The sequence below is a fragment of the Citrus clementina genome, unplaced genomic scaffold (genome assembly GCF_000493195.1).
Source record: "Citrus clementina cultivar Clemenules unplaced genomic scaffold, Citrus_clementina_v1.0 scaffold_6, whole genome shotgun sequence".
Lineage (NCBI taxonomy): Eukaryota > Viridiplantae > Streptophyta > Magnoliopsida > Sapindales > Rutaceae > Citrus > Citrus x clementina.
The window spans coordinates 22,635,913-22,658,017 of record NW_006262139.1 but is presented as its reverse complement, the minus strand read 5'-3'; the positions used below and the strand labels follow the sequence as shown (position 1 = coordinate 22,658,017).

Genomic DNA, 22,105 nt, shown 5'->3' with positions numbered 1-22,105 from the left:
CTTTATATTTATTTTATCATTTTTCATAGTATATTAAATCATAAAATACTGTTGTCTTTTATAGTAGTTTAGGAGCTTTAATCAAACAAAAATCAAGAAACAATCAATTTGAAATTATCTAAAGCTAGAATATAAATATATATATATAAGAAAATTTTAAACCATATGATTTTAAAACTTCTTCAAACTTTCCCGCACTTTAAAATCTTAAATTAAAAATTTTTTATACACACACTTTATTTAAGGAGACACTTTAGTCTCAAGTCAATTCCATGATTAATTTATAAAGCGAAATATGTGCAGTTTCAAAACTTTCTCAAATTTTCTTACATTTTAAAATCCGAGATTAAAAAATTTCTATATATATAAACGCACACCTTATTTGGGGAGAGACTTAAGTCTCAAGTCAATTCCATGATTAATTTACAAAGCGAAATATGAAAATATCGCAGGCATCCACACGACACATTTACATTTAGCTTGCCTGATCAATCTACATCCACCAGTCGACTTTCTTCTGAAGTTGCACATGCATCCTCAAGACCATCCCACCAATTAGAAGAGGATGATACAAGATTAATGACAGATCAAGGGGCAATCACATCATTTGAACAATAACCGATAGCTCTAGAGAAGCGAACAGTGGTGAGAATGAAAATGCTAGCTAAGAGCCTTCTCTAATATTCATAAACTATTTTTCTTCCCATTGCTAGGTGAACTAACTGTTGAACATAGATGATGTGGTAGAGATAGCCTACGCGCTGATGGTATGAACTGAAGCAACTTCAACACAACTTTACTCATCCAACATCTCAACCACGGGAGCATACTGCACATGTTGCAAAAAAATGACTGAGTTTTTTTGTCCATGGGTAAATGTGTCCACACGTGCGTGTAATAGGCAAACAGAAGAATTTGATAGGGAGGGATACTGACCTCATCATTCTCCTCAAAGTACATTCCATCAACGGCACTGCTCTGCTGAAATTCCCATCCCAGACTGTTCTCAAGCAGCTCTCTGAGTTTCCTTGTCTGCAAAGGGTGAAATGACTTAAAATATTTTAGGGCTTTGCACTCGAATTATCCAGTTAGAAATTACAATAAAGACTGTTCATTAAAAAAATTAAAATCTTTGTAGTTCAAGGTGAAAATTTTTAAGGATGGCACACCAGTGTAGATTCTCAAGTTCTCAGACAATAGATTGCTGCATTGGATACGGAGCAATAAAGATTGGCGGCTAGTGAATGATTATCCTTATAAAGAATAACATGTCCAACACAAACATAATAAAGCAAAACATCATCGCATTCTAAAATTTAATTCTGAGCTACTAATACTAGCACAACAATGTGCAATTTATTAGCCCTTGTGATTGTTTCGGGAAAACATATATGGTTTAGTAACCTGATGCAAGCAACCCAACCAGCTCACTCCAGGTACTTGTCAGTTAGAATGGAAGTAGATAAGAAAAGTAAACCTGGAAACTTTCTCGCGTTAAGAAATGTCTGAGGCCATCTCATTCCTTTCAGATATCATCAAAAACAAGAGGTGATGGACTCATCGGCTTCTTTAAGAAGTCAATATCCAAACTAATGGCAAGGGGGAAGGTTATTAGAGAATTTCAGAATCCAGGTGTGGCAGGTGCACAAAATATAACTTTCAAGAAAGTCAATGAAGAATCAGGAAAGATTGATTACACATGTTCAGATAAAAATGCTGAGATGGCTGAGATATTTGAGTTGCAGTACAGTTTTCGTTCAGAACAACTATAAGAAGTTTAAAGGTGACACAGGTGCTTTGCACTTACCCATGTTAGAAGATCTCCATCAACAACAGAAGCATCTTGTATCAACGCAAAGAAATCCTGCAATTTAATTTTACAGTTAATTAATATGCCACGTCACGGAAATATACAAAAAATAAATGCAACTTAAGATGACATAGCATTCACTGGTCTCATCAATTTCAAGGTCACTGAGTTCACCAACAATTACTACAGCACTGAAACCTTAGAATATAACAAGAAGATAACCAATGCCAAAATTTCAGTATAGCAACACACTCATGCAAAGAAGTACATTCATATTGAAGCACAATAAAGCACCTAACAGTTTTAATTACCTTGCAAAGATGGTGCAAAAAACTATCAGCAGACAGCCACGAATCATCTAATAGTGCTGATGCTCCTGTCTCTGTACCATTTCGATCTTTTTGAAGTCCATATTTCAGTTGATAGTAGATGACCTTAATGAACTGTGACAAGAATGGAGAACGTTACCTTAATAAGTTAAAGTGCGTGGTCTGGAACTATGATATGGGTACAATAGGGAGGCCTATTAACTTGCATAGGGACCCAAACTGAAACCGAAGTTAAGATCATAAAATTGATTTTACTTGCTTACTACATTTCCACAAATATTCGCATCCTAACAAACACAGCCTCCCTTAATAAGCCACAAAAAAACTTAACAAATGATTATTAATGCAGAATATTACCATCGTGAATAGCTGACTCCTCGTATGGAGAGGCTGCAAAAAGTAAAAATTTGAACTGAGCATGTAAGAAAAGTGAAATAACAAGCCAAATCAAGGTTCAAAATTATCATAGGGAAGGATGGAAAATTAGAATTAGAATTTTCGAAGTACAATCATCCTAGGAATGCTACCATGCTGCATCAATGCCATAGTTAGAGAATCAGTCTATTATATTTGAACGCAGAACACTAGGACTCTACATCCAGATGTCAAGAGGTTCTTTTCGAAGAGAACATGAATCTATAGTATCTATAAGAATTGTCAGTTTCTTGGTTTGAAGTTTTCATGAAGTTCAGTCTCTTCAAGAGGTAGTGCCAAAATTGTTTAACAATGGTTATTCAATGCCCAATTCTGGAGTTACTCTTCTCCTGATTAGTATGTAAGAAGTTGAATTGATAAAGGGTTGAGAAGAAAAGCAGCAAATTCTTAGTCGATAACTACAGCTATAGTTCTTTTTATTCAGTCGAATTTCAATGTGAAAGTATGAAACCAGAAATTTGTAGAGAAAGCTGTTTGATGGGATGCATTTTTGAAAGAAAATACTAAGTAGAGAAACTGTAGAATACAGATTAAACTGAAGAAACAAAAAAAATTCCGGACTGGAACAATTTTCTTTTTCCACTCAAAATCTCAATGGCATCCAGGTGAAAAGAACCCAAAAGGGCAGACTACAATCTCACAAATACAGGAGTTGATAGGCCAGCGGAATGCAGGGGAACAAATCAATACTTACTGCTTCAGAGCAACCAAATAAAAGGCTAACCAAAGACTTCCACTGCAGGAATGCTTCAAGGGACTGCCCCATCTGCATGATTCTTAGGTGTCACAAAAATCTGACAATATTAAACAGATCAAAATGTATTTTAGTCTTGTGCTTACCAAAAATGCTATGAATGCAAATTGCAGCTCCCCGAGAAGCGTGTCTTCAGAACCTCCATAATTCTTTGTTATTAAGCTCTCTAGTAACTCTGTCTGAACAGAATAATAAAATCATATACCCAAAATCAGCATATTCAATAATCCAGAGTTTCTGTCAAGGAATGGTAATGATTTAAAAGCCATATATGTTGATGCTTGCCTTGTCAAGATTCAGAGAAGTGAGTTCTTCCCCCTGCATTCCTCTGCGCTTAACAACTCGGGGTATTGATGTGTAGTAACAACCTTTCTTTTGACTACTGTCAACGCTTGCTGCGAACTTACTAGTCTTTAGTTGCTCATCCAGAGCTCTTTCCATTGTCGATTTTGGAGTGTTTTTCATCATTCCAGATTCAGCTGTGACAGTTATTTCTCCTCCAATGGGTTCTGCAAGTGCAACCAAATGAATGAAAATGATGTGCACAATTGACTACAGCAGATACAAACAATAATTATTCACATTTCTTCAACCATTCAGTGGAACAATTCCTCTAATACCATCAATCATGGCCAGACCCAAGGGATAAAACAAACACTACAACATAAATGCAGATGAAGATTCTAATAACAAAGCTTAGACATATCAACTGGATCGAACTATTAAAGCAGATTAGGCATCTGATATTCAGATGAGAAACTAAAGCCAACAAGCAGAAGACGGAAAAGAATATGGCAATTACAGAAAATGCATATAGCGTTAATGGCATCAAGTCATTAAACATAAACCATGCTGCAAAGGCCATAAGGATGTGAAAAGGCATCTGGTAATGTCAACTAGGTTGTGCATATGAAAAGTAGAACATACCAATCCGTTCAATGATGCTCTTTGTAATATAAGAAGACAACCGTTTCCATTCTCCATACTGGCTGAGAGTATAAGGACCAAGCTGTTTATCAAACTCCAAACTACATACTGCTTGAGTATATCTTGCTTCCTTAAAGTTTATGAAAAGAACACAGAAACAAAATTGAATTATGGAACAAATAATCAAAATTAAGAAACAATTAACATAGGATATATGAACAACATCTATGAACACTGGATGGGAATTGGACCAAGATCTGACTAATGATGTGATAGATTAGTGATTAATTTCCCTGAACGTATTCCAAGCCAATAAGAAGCTAGAGCCAAGACAAGCCAAATTATAAAAATGTGATATCACTTTGTTTCAGTTTCAGCTGACCTTAGCTCAACTGATAAAAGTATTACAGCTCTTCTTTAAGTCTTGAAGCATGTCATTTATCCATAATACCCTACCTTAAGCTAAATCACATTTCAAAATATAACAAGAGACAAAAATGTCAATATGAATAATTACAACTTATGTTATTTAGAGACAATTCCAGGTTGACTAAGACTCCCGTCTGTCTTAAGAAATATGAGTAAAACAACAAGTGGGAACAAAACTTGTCTGCCAAATTGAGGTCACGTCACTTAATTCTCAAAAGTGCCTCAACTAGATAGTACATGAAGAAAATTAACTCAAGGAGATTAGTATTCTCCCATCATTAATGTTATAACCGAACCTAAAGTTTTTTCATTGCATATCTAATCCCTGCAAACAAAATTTGAAAACCATGAAGAGTCATAGAACGGTGAAGGTTTTGCACTTGCCTATTAGAATTGGACTCTTGCCACTTAATTGTGGCAGAGTGAAGCTCAGGACAATTACATCTAGTATGACACAAGCTTTAAAGATTTTATGGGGCTTGATGTTAACAATTTCGCTCTATTCGATAGGCAATCCTTAGGCAAAACTCATTTTACATAGTATGTATTAATTACATAAACAAACCTCCTCTTCTGATACTTTGACCAAGCGTTCCTCTTGTTGATCCCACTTACGAACAATCACCTCTGAAGGGCCAGCATCGATGAAGAAGCCAATGATTGGAGAAAACTCCTTACCATCTCTGCATCCAAAAGGAAGCATAAGATATTGATACACAAACATAAAAAAGCAGAAAACGTCATAAACATATTACTAGGAAACAGAAGATTTTTGCAAGAACAAAATTCTTCAGTAGATTCTCCAGAGATTTATTTGTCAAAAAATAATCCATGGACTCTGAGATGCTTGACATGCATAATCAAGAAATCTTTTGAAAACTTAGCCAATGCTAAAATCAGTGAAACAATTAATGAGAAAAATCCTAACCTGCTTGATGAGCTGTAGAACACAAAATGAACTCCAGGAGGAATCATCTTGATACCCTTAAAAGAAGGCCCCACTGAAAACATCTGCAAGTAATAGAAATTTATTGAAAAACAGAGAAACTTTAGTACCTAAAACTTTAAAGTTGTGAAATTTTGTTACCTGGGTGTCAATGCCGAAAAGGGTGTATTGAGGAACATCGAGAAGGAGAAGCGTGGCTCCATGCTTTACGAGCTCTAATGCCGCTTCTGGGTCCATTTTTTCCCCCCTTTTCTATGAAATTAGTAATTTCAGAGCTTGGCTCGAGAGTGGTCTGTGGAGTCCAGAAGCCTCTTCGTTGCACCCGTGGTTCGTTAAAATTACAATATTTAATTTGAGTTAATGAAATTTTAACCTTTTTTTTTTAATTGTAGGTAAAAAAAAAAAGTCCATTTGACTTGGAATTTGCCCTATTGATCAAATAAAAGAGTAATGAACAGATAAATTTTTTGTATCATTTTAAGTGAAAAGAAATTTGAATTAATATCAATATGTCACATATAATTTAGTGCTATTATCATTTCACTACTTTAAAAATTGTAATATATCTTACAAAATTTATCATTTTATTATAATTTCATTGTTATCATTAGTTAGCTAGTTAGATGACTCATAAAATATTAATTTTATTCTTTAATAAATTTTTTTGTCAAAAAAATAAATAACATGTAAAGCATTACAATATTATAAATTTAAAAATATAAACCAGCTAAAAATAATTCCTCTAAGCTTGTAATTCTAATATTTGATGCCTTTATTTGTTTAGTTTTCTTTCAAAAATAAAATTGATATTTTATTAGTCAACTAAGGTAATGTAATAAAATAATAAATTTTATAAAGATATAATAGTAAAATAACAGATTATAATATTTCTTTTAGTGTTATGGTCATTTAATATATTACAATTCTCAAAGTAGTTAAATGATAATAATTCTATAATTTATATACCATTTTCTTCAAATAATTTTGAAATACAATCTTGAAAATCAATTTAACTGTTGAGACAGAATTTGGTGGGCTCACTGCCCTCAATCTTAGCCAATTGGGCCCAGTATTTTCTAACAAAACAGCCTATGAAGCATCGAGTACTGGCGGTAGCAGTACCTCAGAATTACTCATTGCTTAAACCCTCCCATATTAGTAAATTAAAATTTCAAATTTCATCGAATTTTTCCTCCACGCCATAGTACAAAGCAACCAGCGTTACATCGCTGCTCTCGGCTCTTTTATGTGAACAAGAACATATAAAGTAACATTTTTGCGTTTAAATAACCAAAACTGTCAAAAATAAATAGTACAAATGCACCCTATAGAAATTGATTCTGTTTCAATAAGTATAAATATCATCCATTCAGTTGTATTTTTCAGACTTGAATTTCACTTGTGGGTTCCGAATGTCATCCTGGCTCTGGATCAATCGGATCTCCAAACTACTTGATTGGGGATCGAATCCAGCGGTAACGTAGTCATTCACCGTCCTCTGTAAAAGAGCCTGAAAGCATTGGTGACATCCAATAATCAATTAATATATAAGTCGAATACTTAGGCATCGGCTACTTTAGTTGATAAGAATGTTTACTAACATAGTCTTGCTATCAGATATTGCTTACATCAGGATTGGGAGGCAACGTATATACAATAAAGAGTAGGAGGATGAATATGCAATCATCCAAGGAGGAGCATGCTGCCCCAGCAAACCACCAAATTCAAAATATATGTGGTTGTGGTCCTATCACAGTTCTATATGGCCTCTATATTTTCAAGGATTTCATATTCCTCACTGATTATATCTGCTGGTGCTATCACAAAATTTCATTACTTCAATCTGATTTCTTCTAGCAGTACGCATGTTCAAAAAGTTCAAAATTTTAAACAATGTCCAGTCAAGGCCTCAAGGTTTTAGATTTACCAAGAAGAAAGAGTAGAGCTGGCAAATTCCCTATGCGGCCACACTCTAAGGTTCAATAAAATTTCCATGAGATACAGAGTGAAAACAACTCTGCAGCATGCTTTTAATAATGGCCCTCTCAAAACAACCCTAACCTCTTGAGTGCAGGCTGGATTATCACTACATTTCGAGCTGTTCTAGACAAGAACAAACTTGTTCCTGAAGGGAAAGCCCGGTCAATTTGGTCTCATCAGTGGAAGTAAGAGGTCAAGAATTCAATTCCCTTTGCAACAACCTTGGAGTGCACACACAAGTGTTACTGTAATTTCCCATGATATTAGATACAACTACATTCAAAACCTACAGAACATTCTGGCAACTCAAGGCATAAGCAAAAGCAATACCTGCAAACTTGATACTGCAAGCTCAGCAGCAATGTCAAGGTTGTCCCTATATTTCTGGACAGCAGAGAAAAAACAATCAGATAAATAACATTATTATTTAAACTTTTCTGAGCGTTCACTTGACTTGAACTTGCAAACATTATAAGGGCATTACATTACTCCATCCAAGCAGGAGTGCAGTCATTAGATCACCAGTTCCCTACAAGCATAAGCACCATATGTTACAATGTAAGTTTCATATGCAAGGCAACATGTTAAAGTAGTATTTCACGTGGTGCATTAATCTTCACATCAAAAAAATAACCATATCATTTCTTAATCATGATGAAAGTTTGCATACTGTAAAATATGCAGGAATTTTGGGTATCACAATCTTGAACTGCTCCGGAGACTGACCCTGCAAATTTTAAGTGAGCGGAAAAGATTATCTGCATTTTGAATGCTATAACTTAAAGTTTTAGTCAATGATTATTACCATATGCACAATGTGCTGATACTAATAAATCACAAGATTAAACAAATGTGAGAACACTTATGGCATGAAAAAAATTTTGAGAAGAATAACACAAGTGAAAAAAATGGACAGGAGCAAAAATCATATAATGGTTTGTAGCTGTTTGTGCCAATTATTGCACAATAAAATAGCACCAGCCCAAAAATATATTTTTTTAAATGTAATTTACTAATTTAGTATCACTTCTCAAGTGTGCACTTTCATTGAAGTAGAAAATGTGAATGTAATATAATAGCTGAAAGAATGAATGAAGGACAAGGGACGAAAGAAGGCATTTAGCTACAAGCACCAATGATAGATGGACATTGTATATTTAACAAATAGTTAATTTTAAAAAATTATTGAGTATTAAGGAGACAAGAATGTGTAATAATATATAATAGGTAACAAAGTGTACGTATGCATGGATGCATGCAAGTAACATTTGTATGAAATTTTGCGAGCATTAATAAATGTGCTTTTTTCTCTCAAAGGATTAATAAATGAGCTTGGTGACAATAAACACCATGCTGCTTATCTGTTATAGAACATTTCTTTATGAATATGATATCCAGAAAATCTAATGGTGTAATGCACATTCACATGACAACCAAATAAGGTAATGCTGGCACATATTCTCAAACTTGACCGATTATTAGGCAGTCAATTAACCTAAAAATGATTAAAACCACAAGCCCTTAACACATAATAGGCCTACCTTTTCCTTCTGATGACTGCCAATCAGGAAAAGATTGCCATCTATATTTATGCTTGTGATCACAACCTGATATGATCAGAAACTATGTTAATAAAAGTGGGGCAAGAGAGAGAAAAGTACATCTATGTGCAAATCACAGACAAGTTTCTGACCAAAGTAAAACAATTGCATATCTACAAAACACAATCATTCTATAATAAGGATGTCCTTTAATTGCATGGCACATTTCTTCCTTCTTCATTTTTTTTTTCCCTTTTCTTTTGGTGGGGAAGGGGGTTGTTGGTGGAGGGGGTTTTGCGTGGGGGGAGGGAGGGACAAGTAACTCTAAATTGTATACAACATATGCCATCTATATTGTTTATTTACCTTAGCTTTCAAGCCTGAAATTATATTTGCTAATTGGACTAAGAAATTTCAGATTAGTCAGCACATATCATAGATAGCTCAAAGATATAAATCCCTTTCTTTTTATGGAATGCAAATTCTACCATCAGGTCGTTCGGCAGTGTTATATTCTGTTCATCTTAGTATGCTTCTTTCCAAGTAGGCTTAAGAATCTAGTCAAAACTTCTCCCATGCGGTAAAACTGCACTAAATATTAAGGAAAAGGCAGGGAAGATCGATCTTAACAGTGAAAAAAAATTTGTAACTTCAAATCCTACACCCCAGGAATATAATTAAAAATTTATCGAGGTACCATGATATAGAGATTAGAGAAACAAAACTAATCAAGCAAGAAAATAAATTTGCACTGAAAAAGAAGTGTTAAGATCTAGGGTATGATTTGATTAAAGATCAAAACAGGGGAGAAAAAAGTACCTTTGCAGGTCCAGCAGCATGAAGAATCTTACAAGCTTCCCTCCCATCTGCTTCACTCCCAATCCTGTGAAAAGTAAATCTTCTCAGAACACTGAAGAGTGACTGCAATGAGTGCCCAATAAACAGAAAAAGCAGAGCTCCTTCTCGTCATATCTACTATAAAACTCAGGCGTGAAACTGTACTAGTTAAAAACACAAGGAAATCCTGCCAAAAGGTGCAAAAGGGACTTCAATGGGAAGCCACAACACACAATAAATTGATATCCTAATTCTTAACAAACAATACCTACACAACTCCTAGTACTAATAAATTCCCAGCGAATGTAGAATGCAGCCTAACCAAAAACTGGGAAGCTCGAAACCAATCCGTCAAATACCCATATGCATACACAGAGTGCCACAGAATAAATACAATTGGAGAAAATGAGAGCGAAGAGGACAAAACAGCAAAGGATGCTCAATTAAATCCAGCTGCAATCAAGAGAGAGATTGATGTGCCAGTGGGTCCTAGCTTCTCTTCCACTTCTCTTTTAGCCAATGGCCTCTTCATTGGCTATTGTGGACCGAAGCTTATTATTTATGCCCAATAAAATGCCTATTCTTGCCATTGGATCACAGCTTTCAATAGAAGTCAGGAAATAGCACACATTAGGAAAAAGAAAGCCTCCACTTGATAATTACTTGCTTCTTTGTACACAATTTGTAAGGAAAAAGCTCTATCAGCTCTAAGCAAGCAGCTCCCATTTGCCAATATGTGCATTGTAATATATTCTCAGAAATTTTTCAGTCAACAAACAAGCGAATCGTGTAAAAAGAGATTTTTTTGAACCATTAACATATGGTTAGAGAAATACAACATAGGAACAAATCCTGACCATAGTAATTTAACCAACATTACTTGTAGTGTCCGGAAATACCTGAAACCAGTCAACTGTTCTGCTTCAAACTGATTAGGGGTCAACATTGAGGCCACTGGAACAACCTGATTACAAGAAGTAACATCAAAATGAATGATCATAAAAAAAGTTTTAAATTAAATATTTAACAATTACATCAACGCATCATTATAGAATTGAGGCAATATTAAGACCAAATGCAATAATGATTGCTCACCCTAGCTGTTGAATCTAAAGGATCTAACACACACACATCTAATTCGCAGTTCTAGGTATAGTTATAAACTTAAGCATTTGAGAGTCAAACTACAACTTTATACTTTCTACAAGTAGCATGTAACAGATATACAAACAGGTACCCAATATATGTAATTGGATTGCTCACCTTCTCACGGTATACTGATACTAGCTCGGAAGGAACATAGAGCTTTCCCTCGTCACCCATCACTGGATCACAAACTAGACAAAGCAGGCAAGATTCAGAAAATATGCATATAATTTATTATTACTATTGTCCTCTTAGGACAGATGTGGTAAATAGGCACATGGAACAATGTTTGTGTTTCCATTTTTACACCACAGCTTAAGCTAACAAAAGACTCGTTCCTGCTACAAATTTCTCTGTAGAAGCAGCTGCAAGCCAGGATAGATATTATTCATGTCTCTCGAGACTTCTTTTACCATTTTTTTCAGAGAAAACATTTAATAAGACCTCATATTAGCATCAAATGAATTAAAAAACAGTTTTTGATACATATATGTTTATATACAGTCATATATTTAACGTTGTAGAGGAAAAAAAATTTCCTGACAGAAGGTTGATAACGTCCTTATCCTTAAATTCAGTAACTGAGACTTCAAAAAAATAATTTGCTACGCTCATAGGCATGTCAAGAATCAAGATGGACGAAAATTCAACAGGATATGTAATTGCAAACGATATTTAGATATCCCAATGACATTAGGAATATACAAAACCTACCGTATATCAGATTTGGGTTTATAGAGCGAAGCTTTTCAACAACTTGCAGTATCGTGTTCAGAAAAGAAACAGAACCAATATAACCTGCAATGCACCAGTCAAAACAGAACATGAAGGTTCCAAATAGACTAGAAATGAAACCGTTGAGGTGGCAGTAAAAGAAGTCAGATTGCCAGAAAGCATAGTACTGAAAAGAACACTTCAGCGATAGCTGAAAATGGTGCGTTTCTGATGTAAAAATTGCCATGAGACTCAATATTTGGAGCAGTATGAGATAGAAGAGATAAATATATGCTTAAGTACATTGTTTTATACTTGAATCGGGGAAACAGCCAGCATCATTCAAAAGCAACGGACACGAAATGGATTTTGCAGACAACAATAGTGTGCAAGCAAATGGAAAAACCAAAATGCCAAAGGAGGACATCACTGACGTACACTAATTTCTAAAGAATCACAAAACTAACGTACACAGCTAATACAGCATACCTGTTAATAAATGAGTATAGTACAATAGATTATTGGCTTCCAGTCCTTCTATTAAATCGCATAATTGTTGTCCATTCAAAACTTGGCCCTTGAAAGTTGGGTATCCTGCATAATTTTCAGATTGATTAAACCAAAACCTAGACTAAACTGTGCCACAAGTTTATGCCTGCGCTTATACAGATTGAATGACTCGCACCATATGTCAGGCCTCAGAGTTCTGAGACTGTTTTTGAGTAGTAATATAAGCAGCTTGCCTGTGTGGTTTGAGAACTGTACTGAATGGATTGGATCCACGTCATAGCCCAGTAGTTGGAGAGGAAAGACAGCTGATTTATTTCCAACATACCCCTAGAACAAAATATACAAGCAGTGACTTCAGTATACAGTTAATCCTTCGTATTACAAAATATGACATAATTAAATAGAAGAATTATTCTTAAAATGAAATTATCATCATAAATAACGTGTAAGAAAGCCTTTAGAAAAAACGGGACGATGATTAGTTGAGTGCCTCTGTTCTATTATTTCATAAATTCAATGATAAAGCTACTTCCAAATTACATGCAAACGACGGTAACTTCACACAAAAGTCAATCAAGTAAATTACAATGATTAACAAGTCAAAATAAATAAATAAATAATTTGAGCTTCTTAAAAAACAATGCTTCGAGTTTATCAGCAAGCAAACAGAATAACACATAAGATAGGTACCTGAACAGTATGCGACTGTATGCTCAAAACTCGACCAGTCTCCGAAGGTAAAGCCAATGAGAGAATCGGAGGCGCCATTCCTGATATGCTCGAGCTTCTCCTCCTACAAATCCAATCGGAGCTTCTCCTCCTATCAAGCCCGCTCAGATCAAAAAATAATAATAAAAAAATGCATATCAATAAATAATGATTTGAAAGGAAGATTCCCCGAGAAAATATTTGATTTCTATATATTTTATTATATTTTACCGGAAAACGTGAGTTTTTCGGGAAGTGCCCAAACAAGGACGGCAACTGCTGAGAAACTCCTGCGTAGACAGCATTTCAAAGATTATGTATGGTGAATGGTTTTTATAGTTGATCTTAGCAGCGTGACGTAGACTGCTTATCAAAATTACTGAATTGCAACTGCTGGATTCCGTTTTCACGAATTAAATGACCGTGAGTTGTAGAGAGGGTTGGGGTAATTTAGGAATTTAATTCCACGTGGCGCCCGAATCTGCGTCGGACTTGGAGTATCAACTATTTCGAGTCTGACTTTGACGTTGTTTAAAATTTGGAAGTGAAAATTAAAATTTGGCCCACACCATAAACATATAATTCGAAAAATGACCACAAGTTAATTTATATCGATTTTTTTTATTATATACACCTTCATGTATAAGATTTTTTATTTCATATAACATTATAAATCTACTTATATTTGTTCGAACAATCGGATGAATCTATTCCTTGTTGAATAAATCTACTCAAAGTAACAAATAAACCTGCCAAATTTTAATATGAGTAATGATACAGACACAAACTCTTGTACAAATTTATTTTGTACAAACTGATGTGGCATGATAAGATTGGTTGAATTAAATATCACTTGGCCCACGTGATTTTTTTTTATTAATTAATATTTTCATTCAACCAATGAATTAATGCCACGTTAGTTTGTACAAAATAAGTTTGTACAAGAGTTTGTGACTGTATCATTACTTTTTTAATATTATCGGGGATTGTACTCTTCTCTAAAATCGATGATGGTATGTTTACTTAATTTCGATATTTAGTTGAAATACTTAAAACTTGTCTGTTAAATGCTTGAAATTTGAAATTTTATTAATTTTAGAATTTTTTTCAAATTTTACTTATTCATTTTTTGTAACTTATGACTAATTTCTGACATTTATATTTTAATAGAATAAATAAAAATTTTGTACTTTTACCTGAATAAAAAATATCTTAATGATAAGTAAATATTATATTTAAAAAATGTATCTATAAAATATACTCATTTCATAAACTATAAAACTTAATCCCTTTTTTGTTTTGATTTATAAGGACATAAATGTCAAATAACTATATTTAAGATGTTTTTATTTATAAAAATAAACAAAATGTCATTTATATTCAGATATTTAAAAAAATAAATATTTTATTTAAATATTCGTATTTCGATCCATTCAGACTTTTAAAAAATTTAGACTCGTTTAGATTTCAGGCAAAAAATAAACGTTATTTTATTAAAATATCAACAACCATTTAATATCACATATATAATATGAATCGATTTTATTGTTAATTATTAACATATTAGCACTCAAAAAATAATACATATGATGTCACATCAATAAGTAAACCAAACGAGAAAGCATAATATGTTGAAAATCAGCATCACATTGAATAGTCCAACCACTAAAATAAATAGCATACAATTTATAAAATTAAATTTCATAATTGAGCAATAATATGCACTTTACCTCAACTCCTCTTAGGCGAAATTTCTTTTTTCGATTTTTTTAACTAAATAGATTGATGTGGGGGGCTTACAATGGCATTAGTACTATGACTTTTTAAATTTTTAATTCACCTTTTGTGGTCAAATAAGAGGTGATGTCAAGTAGATCAATGAATCATCATCCTTAATTTCAACGTAAATTTGATATTTAAAATATTGGGGGGGGGGGGGGGGGTTGAACAACCTTCAAAAGATGAAGAAAAACCAGCGGAAAAGAGACTTTACATTTAAAATGTTAAAAAGTTCTTTCCTATGCTATGTATGTGTCCATCTCTTATGATGTTCAAAATTGACAAGAAAATGTAACATAACTTGAAAGTTATGTTAATATAATTTTTCACTTATATAATAAAAAATTGATTATATGTTTAATAATTTTGTCAAAACTATTATTTAAAATTTATATTTACTACATATTATTAACTTTTGTTTTATATTTATAGTTTTTTTTCCACATCAGTTGTATTTTAAAAATTACAGCACCTCAATCCCAAATATGACAATAATGAACTATTACATCATCTCTATACAAAATTACTCCTAACAAAATTTTATCACATGTAACTGCTTCTTATCTCTCTTTTAGTAGGATTTTGTAGCAACTTCTATAACATCATAATGTAATTATTTCAAATATTTACGTTATTTGGGATGTTTGGTGGACTGTTTGGTTTCGTTTTAGTTTTTACATGAATTTTTGCATTTCTTTTTAAGTCAAAGGGGAGAATTCTTTCCTCCCCCAAAAAAAGGAAAAAAAAAGTGGAAAATTCTTAAATTGGGCCCAGATAACGATGCTTAGAGCTGGGAGGGGTTCGGTACGCTTCGACAGAGAAAAGCATGCTTTGCTCTGGCCTCTAGCTCGAGCGGAACAAGGATGCCGAAGTCTTGGAATCCCGGCCCAAGATACTCGTGGCCTTTGTGTATCAAATTTTCATGAATAGAGTCTCTCTCTTTATCTATCTATCAATTATTCTGACCAAAGTTCTATAAATTATTTTCTTTCATTTTTTTTCATCAAATATTTATAAGGTGAGGGATTTTTCAATTTAAACTTGTTCACTTAGAATTTCAACGCAATCTTAAGTCATTAACTTTATATCATTAAAATTATTGCTAAAATTTTAAATTAAAATCAAGTTTAACTAATATGTCATCAAGAAATGGACATTAATCAAATGGATCAGGTTACGGTGCAACTGTGGTACCGTGCCATAATTGTATCTAACCGTTGGATGCAGTTAGATTAGTGGGGTCCACTAACATCCAACGGCTAGATGCAACTGTGGCATGGTGCCACAGTTGCACCTAAGGTTTTCCCTAATCAAATTATTTCTTTTTATATTATTTAAAATAATTTACTATATTTTCGTGTTACTTGTATTATTTAGCTAGGATGAGAATAATTTTATTTTTTGATGAATAATATTATTCATGAAACTATTTAGATGAAATACTTTTAATAATATTTAAAATAAGTTTACATTGTTAAGTTTGCTAGAGCTCAATGAGAACAGTTTCCATTTTTTCTATAATTATTATTAATAAATTATCATTCACATAATTTAGAAAAATATATGTATATTTTCAAAACAAAAACTTCCAACTGCCAAAACGAAATTTCACCTAGTCCGATCAGTCAAAAGAATAATTTATATATATATATATATATAATTTTTTTTTTTTTTTAAGAAAAAAGGTCTGAACATTTGTCTTTCCTAAGACAGCCCATCATCAAATCTCCTCTCTGGTCTCTGCTGACTGCTCAATCTCCCTTCCCTGCAACTAAAAACCAAAACCAAAACCAAACCCTCAAAATTCTGCAGAAAATATGAAGCGAAAGAAGTGGTCAGAGTTAGAAGAGCAGACCCTATTGACCAAATACTCCGATCTCCTCAACTCTGGCACACTATCCAAGCTCAAGACCCGAGAGAAGAAGTTCCGGCCGATCGCCGACCACGTTAATTCCCTGCATCACCTGCAGGACCCAGTGAGCTTCCCCTTTAAGTGGTCCTGGCGGGACGTGTCGATCAAAGTCCAGAACATGAGGCACCAGTACTTGGGTGTGAAGCAGAAGATTAGAATTTCTGATGATGAGTTTAATTGGAAAGATGGGGAGAATCACTGGGAGAATTTTTTGAAGTACAAGGAGGTGTTTGGTGATGTGGAGCTTGAGGTTAAGGGGAAGAGAGTGAGTAATGGTGATTTGTTTGAGGATTGTTGTGATCTGGGGCTTGTTGGGATTGATAGTGAAGATTTGGAGGAGGATGAGGAGGAGGTGGAGGAGGAGGAAGAAAGTGGGGAGAAAATGGAGAGTGAGAGTGAATTTGGAGTGGAAAGGGAGATTTGCGAAATGGGTATTGTGAAAAATAAGAAATTGAAAAAGGGTTTTAGAGAAAGTAAGAATCTTGGGTTACTTGGGGCTAAAGTTTTGGATTTGAGGGATGTGGTAATGAGGAGGGAGGATAAGAGAAGAGAGAGGGAGTTTGTGAGAGAAAAGGGTGTGATTGAGGGGGAGGAAAAGAGGAGAGAAATGGGATTTAGGATGGAAAGAAGGGGAGATGAGAGAGAAGAGGCTCTGGAGAGTAAAGAGTGGGAGTTAGAAGAGAGGGAGTTGAAGTGGGCTAGGAGGGAATACGAGAGAAGAGTAAGGGTAGAAATGGAATTGGATGAGGAGAGGAGGAGGAGGATGAGAATGGAGGAGAAGAGGGAGGAGGAGGAAATGGAGTGGAGGGAGAAGATGTTGGGTTTGCAGATTGAGCATGAGAAGTCCATGATGCAAATGTATGCAGATGCATGCCAGAACCAATTGCAGATTCTGGGGGTTATGGCTAGGCTTATATGTCAGTTTTTTGGTTCGGCAAATGATGGTTTGGGTGGTGGTTTGGGAGCGTTACCGCCGCAGGTTTTGCAGAATTTGCAGCATCCTGGAGGATTGGGGGATGGTGGAAAGCCTGATGCCAATTCGCCTTCTGAATTCATGTAGAGTGTAACTTCTTACTCCGTTGCCTTTATGATCTTCGATAGAGCTCAACTTAGTTGTGAAATTAATTTATTTCTACCTCATAAAATGTTTGTATTATAGAAATGTATGTATATAAATTATTATTTAAAGTTTCATTTACAAATCTTGAGAGTAGCAGTTTTTGTTCAGTTTGCAATTATGCAGTTTGTTTTCCTTTGGATTGTTGCTTCTTTAAAATTTTCATTTTTGCTTCCTGAATGTTTGTTATCTCCGTATAGAATTAATTATGTGTAATGGATGCGAACCATCAATATATTAGTTGTAAGAAGATAAATGACCACCTTGTGGCTTCTAAAATATGTAAACATCACTGCCTTACTGAGGCATTTTTCTGTTAACAAAAAAGTTGTTCTGTTTTGCTTTAAGTGTTTTACTATCCCTTGTTGAAATAGTTGGCAGCAAATTAATCAATGCACCAAAGAATTCAACAATGGGGAAAAGGATAAAAAAGGGAAATAAAGAGATAGGAAAAGCAGATATAGTAACTAGAATAGGATGAAAAAATCATACCAATGTGCTTTAAATGTTTGAAAATGCACCAGACTGATGATGAGAGTTTCCTCCTTTTGGTTTTCTGTCCTAATTTTTGCTTTATTAATATTGTAAAATTGTGGAAGTGAAAATTCCTTTTGTTTCCTAGGTAATGTGTTGGCTTATAAGTAGTTCTCTAGTACTGTTTAGTTGAAGTTTAAGCTTGAAGTGTTTTGATAGTCATGTGTCAGGTTGGTAAGTGCAAATTGCCTGATTTTGAATATCAAATATGAGCTGGAATATGATCTCATCCTCTCCAAAGAGGGCCTTAGCACCATAAGTTCCGCAATTGTGGTCATCATATTCAGTTTCGATGGTGAACCATGTGAGGCTTCAACAGAGCAGATTGATGATGTGGGAATCTGTGATTGTGAAGATCAAACACAAGTCTAAAAATTTTATGATTGGCTTTTGTATTTCTTGGACCAAGATTCTTATGGATGTGAGAAACCTAAAGATGTTACTGATTTTGCTTTTCAGCCCAGTGGCTCCTTCTACTTCTCCTGTCCTGTTCTTGTATTCCCAGTTCATTTTTCAGTATCAACTGTGGGTTTTACTTGTGTACTTCTTTTCAATCCATAATTTTTGCTTTAAATTGAGAATGCCATTGAGATTTAGGTATTGTTTTGATCACAGAGCTATTCAGTAAGTAGGATAGTTTTGGGGCTAGCAGAAACGTGGATAGAGGGTTTGTCGGGGAGGAAGGAATGTAGGAAAAGGAACGGAATATTGGACGGAGAAGTGGTAAAATGGGTGAGGGAGAGGGATAAAGAATAAGGTTGGAGAAGAAGCAAGTAATATTGGTAGGTGTGAATTCTAGTTCTTGAATGCTTTTCATTCAATAAAACTTGGGAGGCAGCAGTTAAATGACTTTAAAGTTTGTACTCTGGTTTTGTATAGGCTTATACTTTGAATCTTGTTTGTCCTCTTATCATCTAGATGTGGATGCAAACGTATCTCTGTAGAAGTGGATCACATTGATTGTGATTGTTTTTGTGAGGACTTACAAATGAATCTGGTCTCTCCCTTATGATCTTTAAGTAGAAACATCTCTTTGGGAGAGTGGACCACCGGTTTATTTGATTTCCTGAAACTTCATCGATATCATCAATGTTAGTATCTTCTGGGAAATGACGAGGAGAGACTTATGTAAAGTAGGAGGAGGAGGAGGAGGTATAGGATATAGAGTGGAGTGGAGAGAGTGGAAGCTTATGCAGCACATGGAATTATAAAATGCAATTGATGTGGTTGGTTGTTTGAACTAAATGCATAATTTTGGAGTTATGGCTTAGCTTGTGTGTCATTCATGCTCTTGCCTGAGGAGTGGTGAAACATGGCAATTTGAAGGACTGGGAAACAGTGATTAGCATCATGCTAATTGGCGTCCGATTACCAATTATCTAGAAGTCAAAACTACTCAAGCTTATGTTTGTGTCAACTAAATCCCACTGCAAATCTTTCTAGTCTTTGATAATTATAGTAAAACAAATGTTACTGCTTTGATTCTTTTCATCACTTCTGTTATGTTTTAATTCTTGGTCTAGAAGTATATCACAAACTTTGTCATGAATGATTTCTGTTTTTATCTTCTATCTCGCAGTCTTATCATATTTCATATCCTTGTAACTTCATCTTTCGTGCCTGCTGATCATTGAATCAGTGGGCGAGTAAGTGCCCAAATATCTTACAGAAGGCGTAAAATCTCAAAGCTCGATGATTCTACCATATATATTTTTCTTGTTAATTTGCTAGGAGCATTTCATATATACTCCAACTTAATTATTAAAGCAGAGACTGAATGAATCACACTTCCTCGGCTCCATGGTTTTAAATAGTTTTGAGGACCTATGAGATGAGATTCTTTGCATAATTTTTTCTTATAGTAAATATTCGAATGAGTAGTTTTTCTATTAATTATATCAAATTCAAGTTTGTCAAATGAAAGGGGGGGGGGGGGGGGGGGGAGAAGAACTATATGTCTCAAACCTTTACCTACTAAAGTCGGTTAATTTTTTAAATGATTAAATTGATCATAAAACAAATAAAATTATACTTAAAATTGGATTGGATTAAAGTTAAATCTTTTCTAGTTAGGTAATATAGCTAGCACATGGTCTCCAAAGCAGACAAGGAATTTGATTTCCTAAAGCGAACTGCTAAACCGCATTGCACAAGAATTTTGATCTTATAGCATCATATATACACTACTAGTGCAGTAACACCCCATCACATTAATTAGTTGCAAATCTGCTTTCTTAATAGACCTCTTTCTCTCTTCATCGATCAATCCTGCGAGCAATATTATGGCGTACAACAAACGCGACGAATACTACACTTCCTTCGAAAAGCACTACCATTGTTACTCTCTCTCGCACGTAGCCAAGCCTCAACATGAACCCGGTGACAAGATCATCATGCCTCAGTCTGCATTCGATCGCCTTGCACACACCGAAGTGGGATACCCCATGATGTTCGAGCTCTGTAATCTTTCCTCCGGCAAAACGACACACTGCGGTGTCGTGGAGTTCACGGCAGATGAGGGTTTTATTTACTTGCCCAACTGGATGATGGACAACATGAAGCTCCAAGAATACGAACTTGTCAGGGTAACCAATGTGAGTTTAGCCAAAGCAACGTACATGAAGCTGCAGCCGCACACCAAGGGCTTTCTTGATGAGCTTTCGAACCCCAGAGCTGTTTTGGAAGCGATTCTGAGGAAGTTTTCCTGTTTGACGACGGGTGACACGATTATGATCATGCATAATGAGAGCAAGTATTACATTGATGTGCTGGAAACGAAGCCTTCGAATGCAGTGAGTATAACCGAGACGGATTGTGAAGTTGATTTTGCACCTCCGTTGGATTACAAAGAACCTGATGAGAAGCTGGTGAAACGAAAAGTGCCTTTTCCTTCTCAAGTTGAAGAGCAGTCGAAGCAGCAGCCGCAAGCTGTCAAGGAAGAAGCTAATAATAAGTTCAAGGCATTCACTGGCAAAGGGAAGCTGCTTGGGTTTAAATAGTTTGTTGCTTCTTCGAATTTGTCAATGGTATAGATGAATATTTTCTTTTATGCTCTTATAATTACTTTATACTAATTATTTTGCCAACATTTTTGACGTGTTTAGTTTACGCCATTTGACCTAAAAATTTTAGTTTTGAAGGTACTCACGGCCTAGATATATAATTGTATTTAAGATTTAACAATCTGGTGCAAAGCTGTACTTTTTCATGTAGATCCAAATAGTATGTTATGTTTTTGGAGATTGTTATATTACATAATCATGTATGTTACATGATTATGTTACATAATAAAAACCTATATTTTTACATTTACAGAAAACTCTCATATAATATCATCTTCAACATTTCGAAATGATCCAATAATATTTCATTACACATGTCATACAAAGATAACATAAAGGACATTATTTAGTATTATGGTGTAACTTAAAAACTATAAAGTGAAAGTTCTAAATTCTAAATCAAAATTGATTATACTTAAATTTAAAATTTAAATATGAATTTTGATACAAGAGTATTAAAATTAAAAGTTTTTCAACAACCATCTAATATAATTATCTTGGCTTCCAAAAACCATAGATACAACCATACACTTTTAAGTTATATATTAGGCTTCCTGAACAGCAATTCCAAGTAGAGCCTACTAATAGTAAAAGAAAAATAAGAGATTAATATTTACAGTTTCCTTGTATAGAAT

General features: G+C 34.4%; 4 protein-coding genes across 8 annotated transcripts; 2 read left to right on the top strand and 2 right to left on the bottom strand.

The window, feature by feature from the left end:
• Positions 1 to 346: 346 nt before the first annotated feature.
• Positions 347 to 5,930, bottom strand: LOC18040019 (protein AAR2 homolog). 2 transcript variants are annotated; one of them, XM_006430587.2, is made up of 12 exons: positions 5,772 to 5,930; positions 5,613 to 5,695; positions 5,250 to 5,367; positions 4,256 to 4,385; positions 3,614 to 3,837; positions 3,415 to 3,507; positions 3,269 to 3,340; positions 2,497 to 2,529; positions 2,122 to 2,253; positions 1,808 to 1,864; positions 937 to 1,032; positions 347 to 829 (listed from the first exon to the last, which is right to left on the bottom strand). In XM_006430587.2, exons 1-12 carry the CDS (start codon positions 5,865 to 5,867, stop codon positions 797 to 799), a joined length of 1,167 nt encoding a protein of 388 aa, XP_006430650.1. In that variant the 5' UTR covers positions 5,868 to 5,930; the 3' UTR covers positions 347 to 796. The 2 variants fall into 2 exon arrangements, with proteins under 2 accessions (XP_006430650.1, XP_024037217.1); XM_024181449.1 differs by lacking the exons at positions 347 to 829; positions 937 to 1,032 and adding an exon at positions 1,047 to 1,589.
• A 905-nt stretch (positions 5,931 to 6,835) lies between these two features.
• LOC18039709 (pyridoxal kinase) lies at positions 6,836 to 13,371 on the bottom strand. Of its 3 annotated transcripts, none has more exons than XM_006430585.2 (13): positions 13,298 to 13,371; positions 13,049 to 13,151; positions 12,592 to 12,685; positions 12,338 to 12,442; positions 11,849 to 11,932; positions 11,252 to 11,325; positions 10,888 to 10,952; positions 9,971 to 10,034; positions 9,152 to 9,217; positions 8,281 to 8,337; positions 8,095 to 8,139; positions 7,941 to 7,994; positions 6,836 to 7,140 (listed from the first exon to the last, which is right to left on the bottom strand). In XM_006430585.2, the coding sequence occupies exons 1-13, from the start codon at positions 13,369 to 13,371 to the stop codon at positions 7,000 to 7,002; spliced, it is 1,026 nt and encodes a 341-aa protein (XP_006430648.1). In that variant the 3' UTR covers positions 6,836 to 6,999. The 3 variants fall into 3 exon arrangements, with proteins under 3 accessions (XP_006430648.1, XP_006430649.2, XP_024037769.1); XM_006430586.2 differs by having other exon boundaries at positions 13,049 to 13,178; positions 13,298 to 13,354; XM_024182001.1 differs by having other exon boundaries at positions 13,049 to 13,187; positions 13,298 to 13,353.
• Positions 13,372 to 16,529: 3,158 nt separating this feature from the next.
• Positions 16,530 to 18,807, top strand: LOC112097237 (uncharacterized protein KIAA1211 homolog). Of its 2 annotated transcripts, none has more exons than XM_024182054.1 (2): positions 16,530 to 17,813; positions 18,579 to 18,807. In XM_024182054.1, exons 1-2 carry the CDS (start codon positions 16,663 to 16,665, stop codon positions 18,778 to 18,780), a joined length of 1,353 nt encoding a protein of 450 aa, XP_024037822.1. In that variant the 5' UTR covers positions 16,530 to 16,662; the 3' UTR covers positions 18,781 to 18,807. The 2 variants fall into 2 exon arrangements, with proteins under 2 accessions (XP_024037822.1, XP_024037823.1); XM_024182055.1 differs by having other exon boundaries at positions 18,568 to 18,668.
• A 1,835-nt stretch (positions 18,808 to 20,642) lies between these two features.
• LOC18039707 (ubiquitin recognition factor in ER-associated degradation protein 1) lies at positions 20,643 to 21,422 on the top strand. Its single transcript, XM_006430582.2, has one exon. It carries the CDS (start codon positions 20,691 to 20,693, stop codon positions 21,405 to 21,407), a length of 717 nt encoding a protein of 238 aa, XP_006430645.1. The 5' UTR covers positions 20,643 to 20,690; the 3' UTR covers positions 21,408 to 21,422.
• The last annotated feature ends 683 nt before the right edge of the window (positions 21,423 to 22,105 follow it).

Excerpts from the sequence above, each read along its gene's own strand:
- LOC18039707 (XM_006430582.2), top strand. The coding sequence starts at position 20,691 with ATGGCGTACAACAAACGCGACGAATACTACACTTCCTTCGAAAAGCAC.
- LOC112097237 (XM_024182054.1), top strand. The coding sequence starts at position 16,663 with ATGAAGCGAAAGAAGTGGTCAGAGTTAGAAGAGCAGACCCTATTGACC. Across the intron at positions 17,814-18,578 it reads AATTCGCCTTCTGAATTCAT|GTTGGTAAGTGCAAATTGCC; the intron begins GTAGAGTGTAAC and ends GTCATGTGTCAG.
- LOC18039709 (XM_006430585.2), bottom strand. The coding sequence starts at position 13,371 with ATGCTGTCTACGCAGGAGTTTCTCAGCAGTTGCCGTCCTTGTTTGGGC. Across the intron at positions 10,953-11,251 it reads TATCAGTATACCGTGAGAAG|GTTGTTCCAGTGGCCTCAAT; the intron begins GTGAGCAATCCA and ends TCTTGTAATCAG. Across the intron at positions 10,035-10,887 it reads GAACAGTTGACTGGTTTCAG|GATTGGGAGTGAAGCAGATG; the intron begins GTATTTCCGGAC and ends TACTTTTCACAG.
- LOC18040019 (XM_006430587.2), bottom strand. The coding sequence starts at position 5,867 with ATGGACCCAGAAGCGGCATTAGAGCTCGTAAAGCATGGAGCCACGCTT. Across the intron at positions 3,838-4,255 it reads GAGCATCATTGAACGGATTG|AACCCATTGGAGGAGAAATA; the intron begins GTATGTTCTACT and ends TTGCACTTGCAG. Across the intron at positions 3,508-3,613 it reads CTTCTCTGAATCTTGACAAG|ACAGAGTTACTAGAGAGCTT; the intron begins GCAAGCATCAAC and ends TATTCTGTTCAG.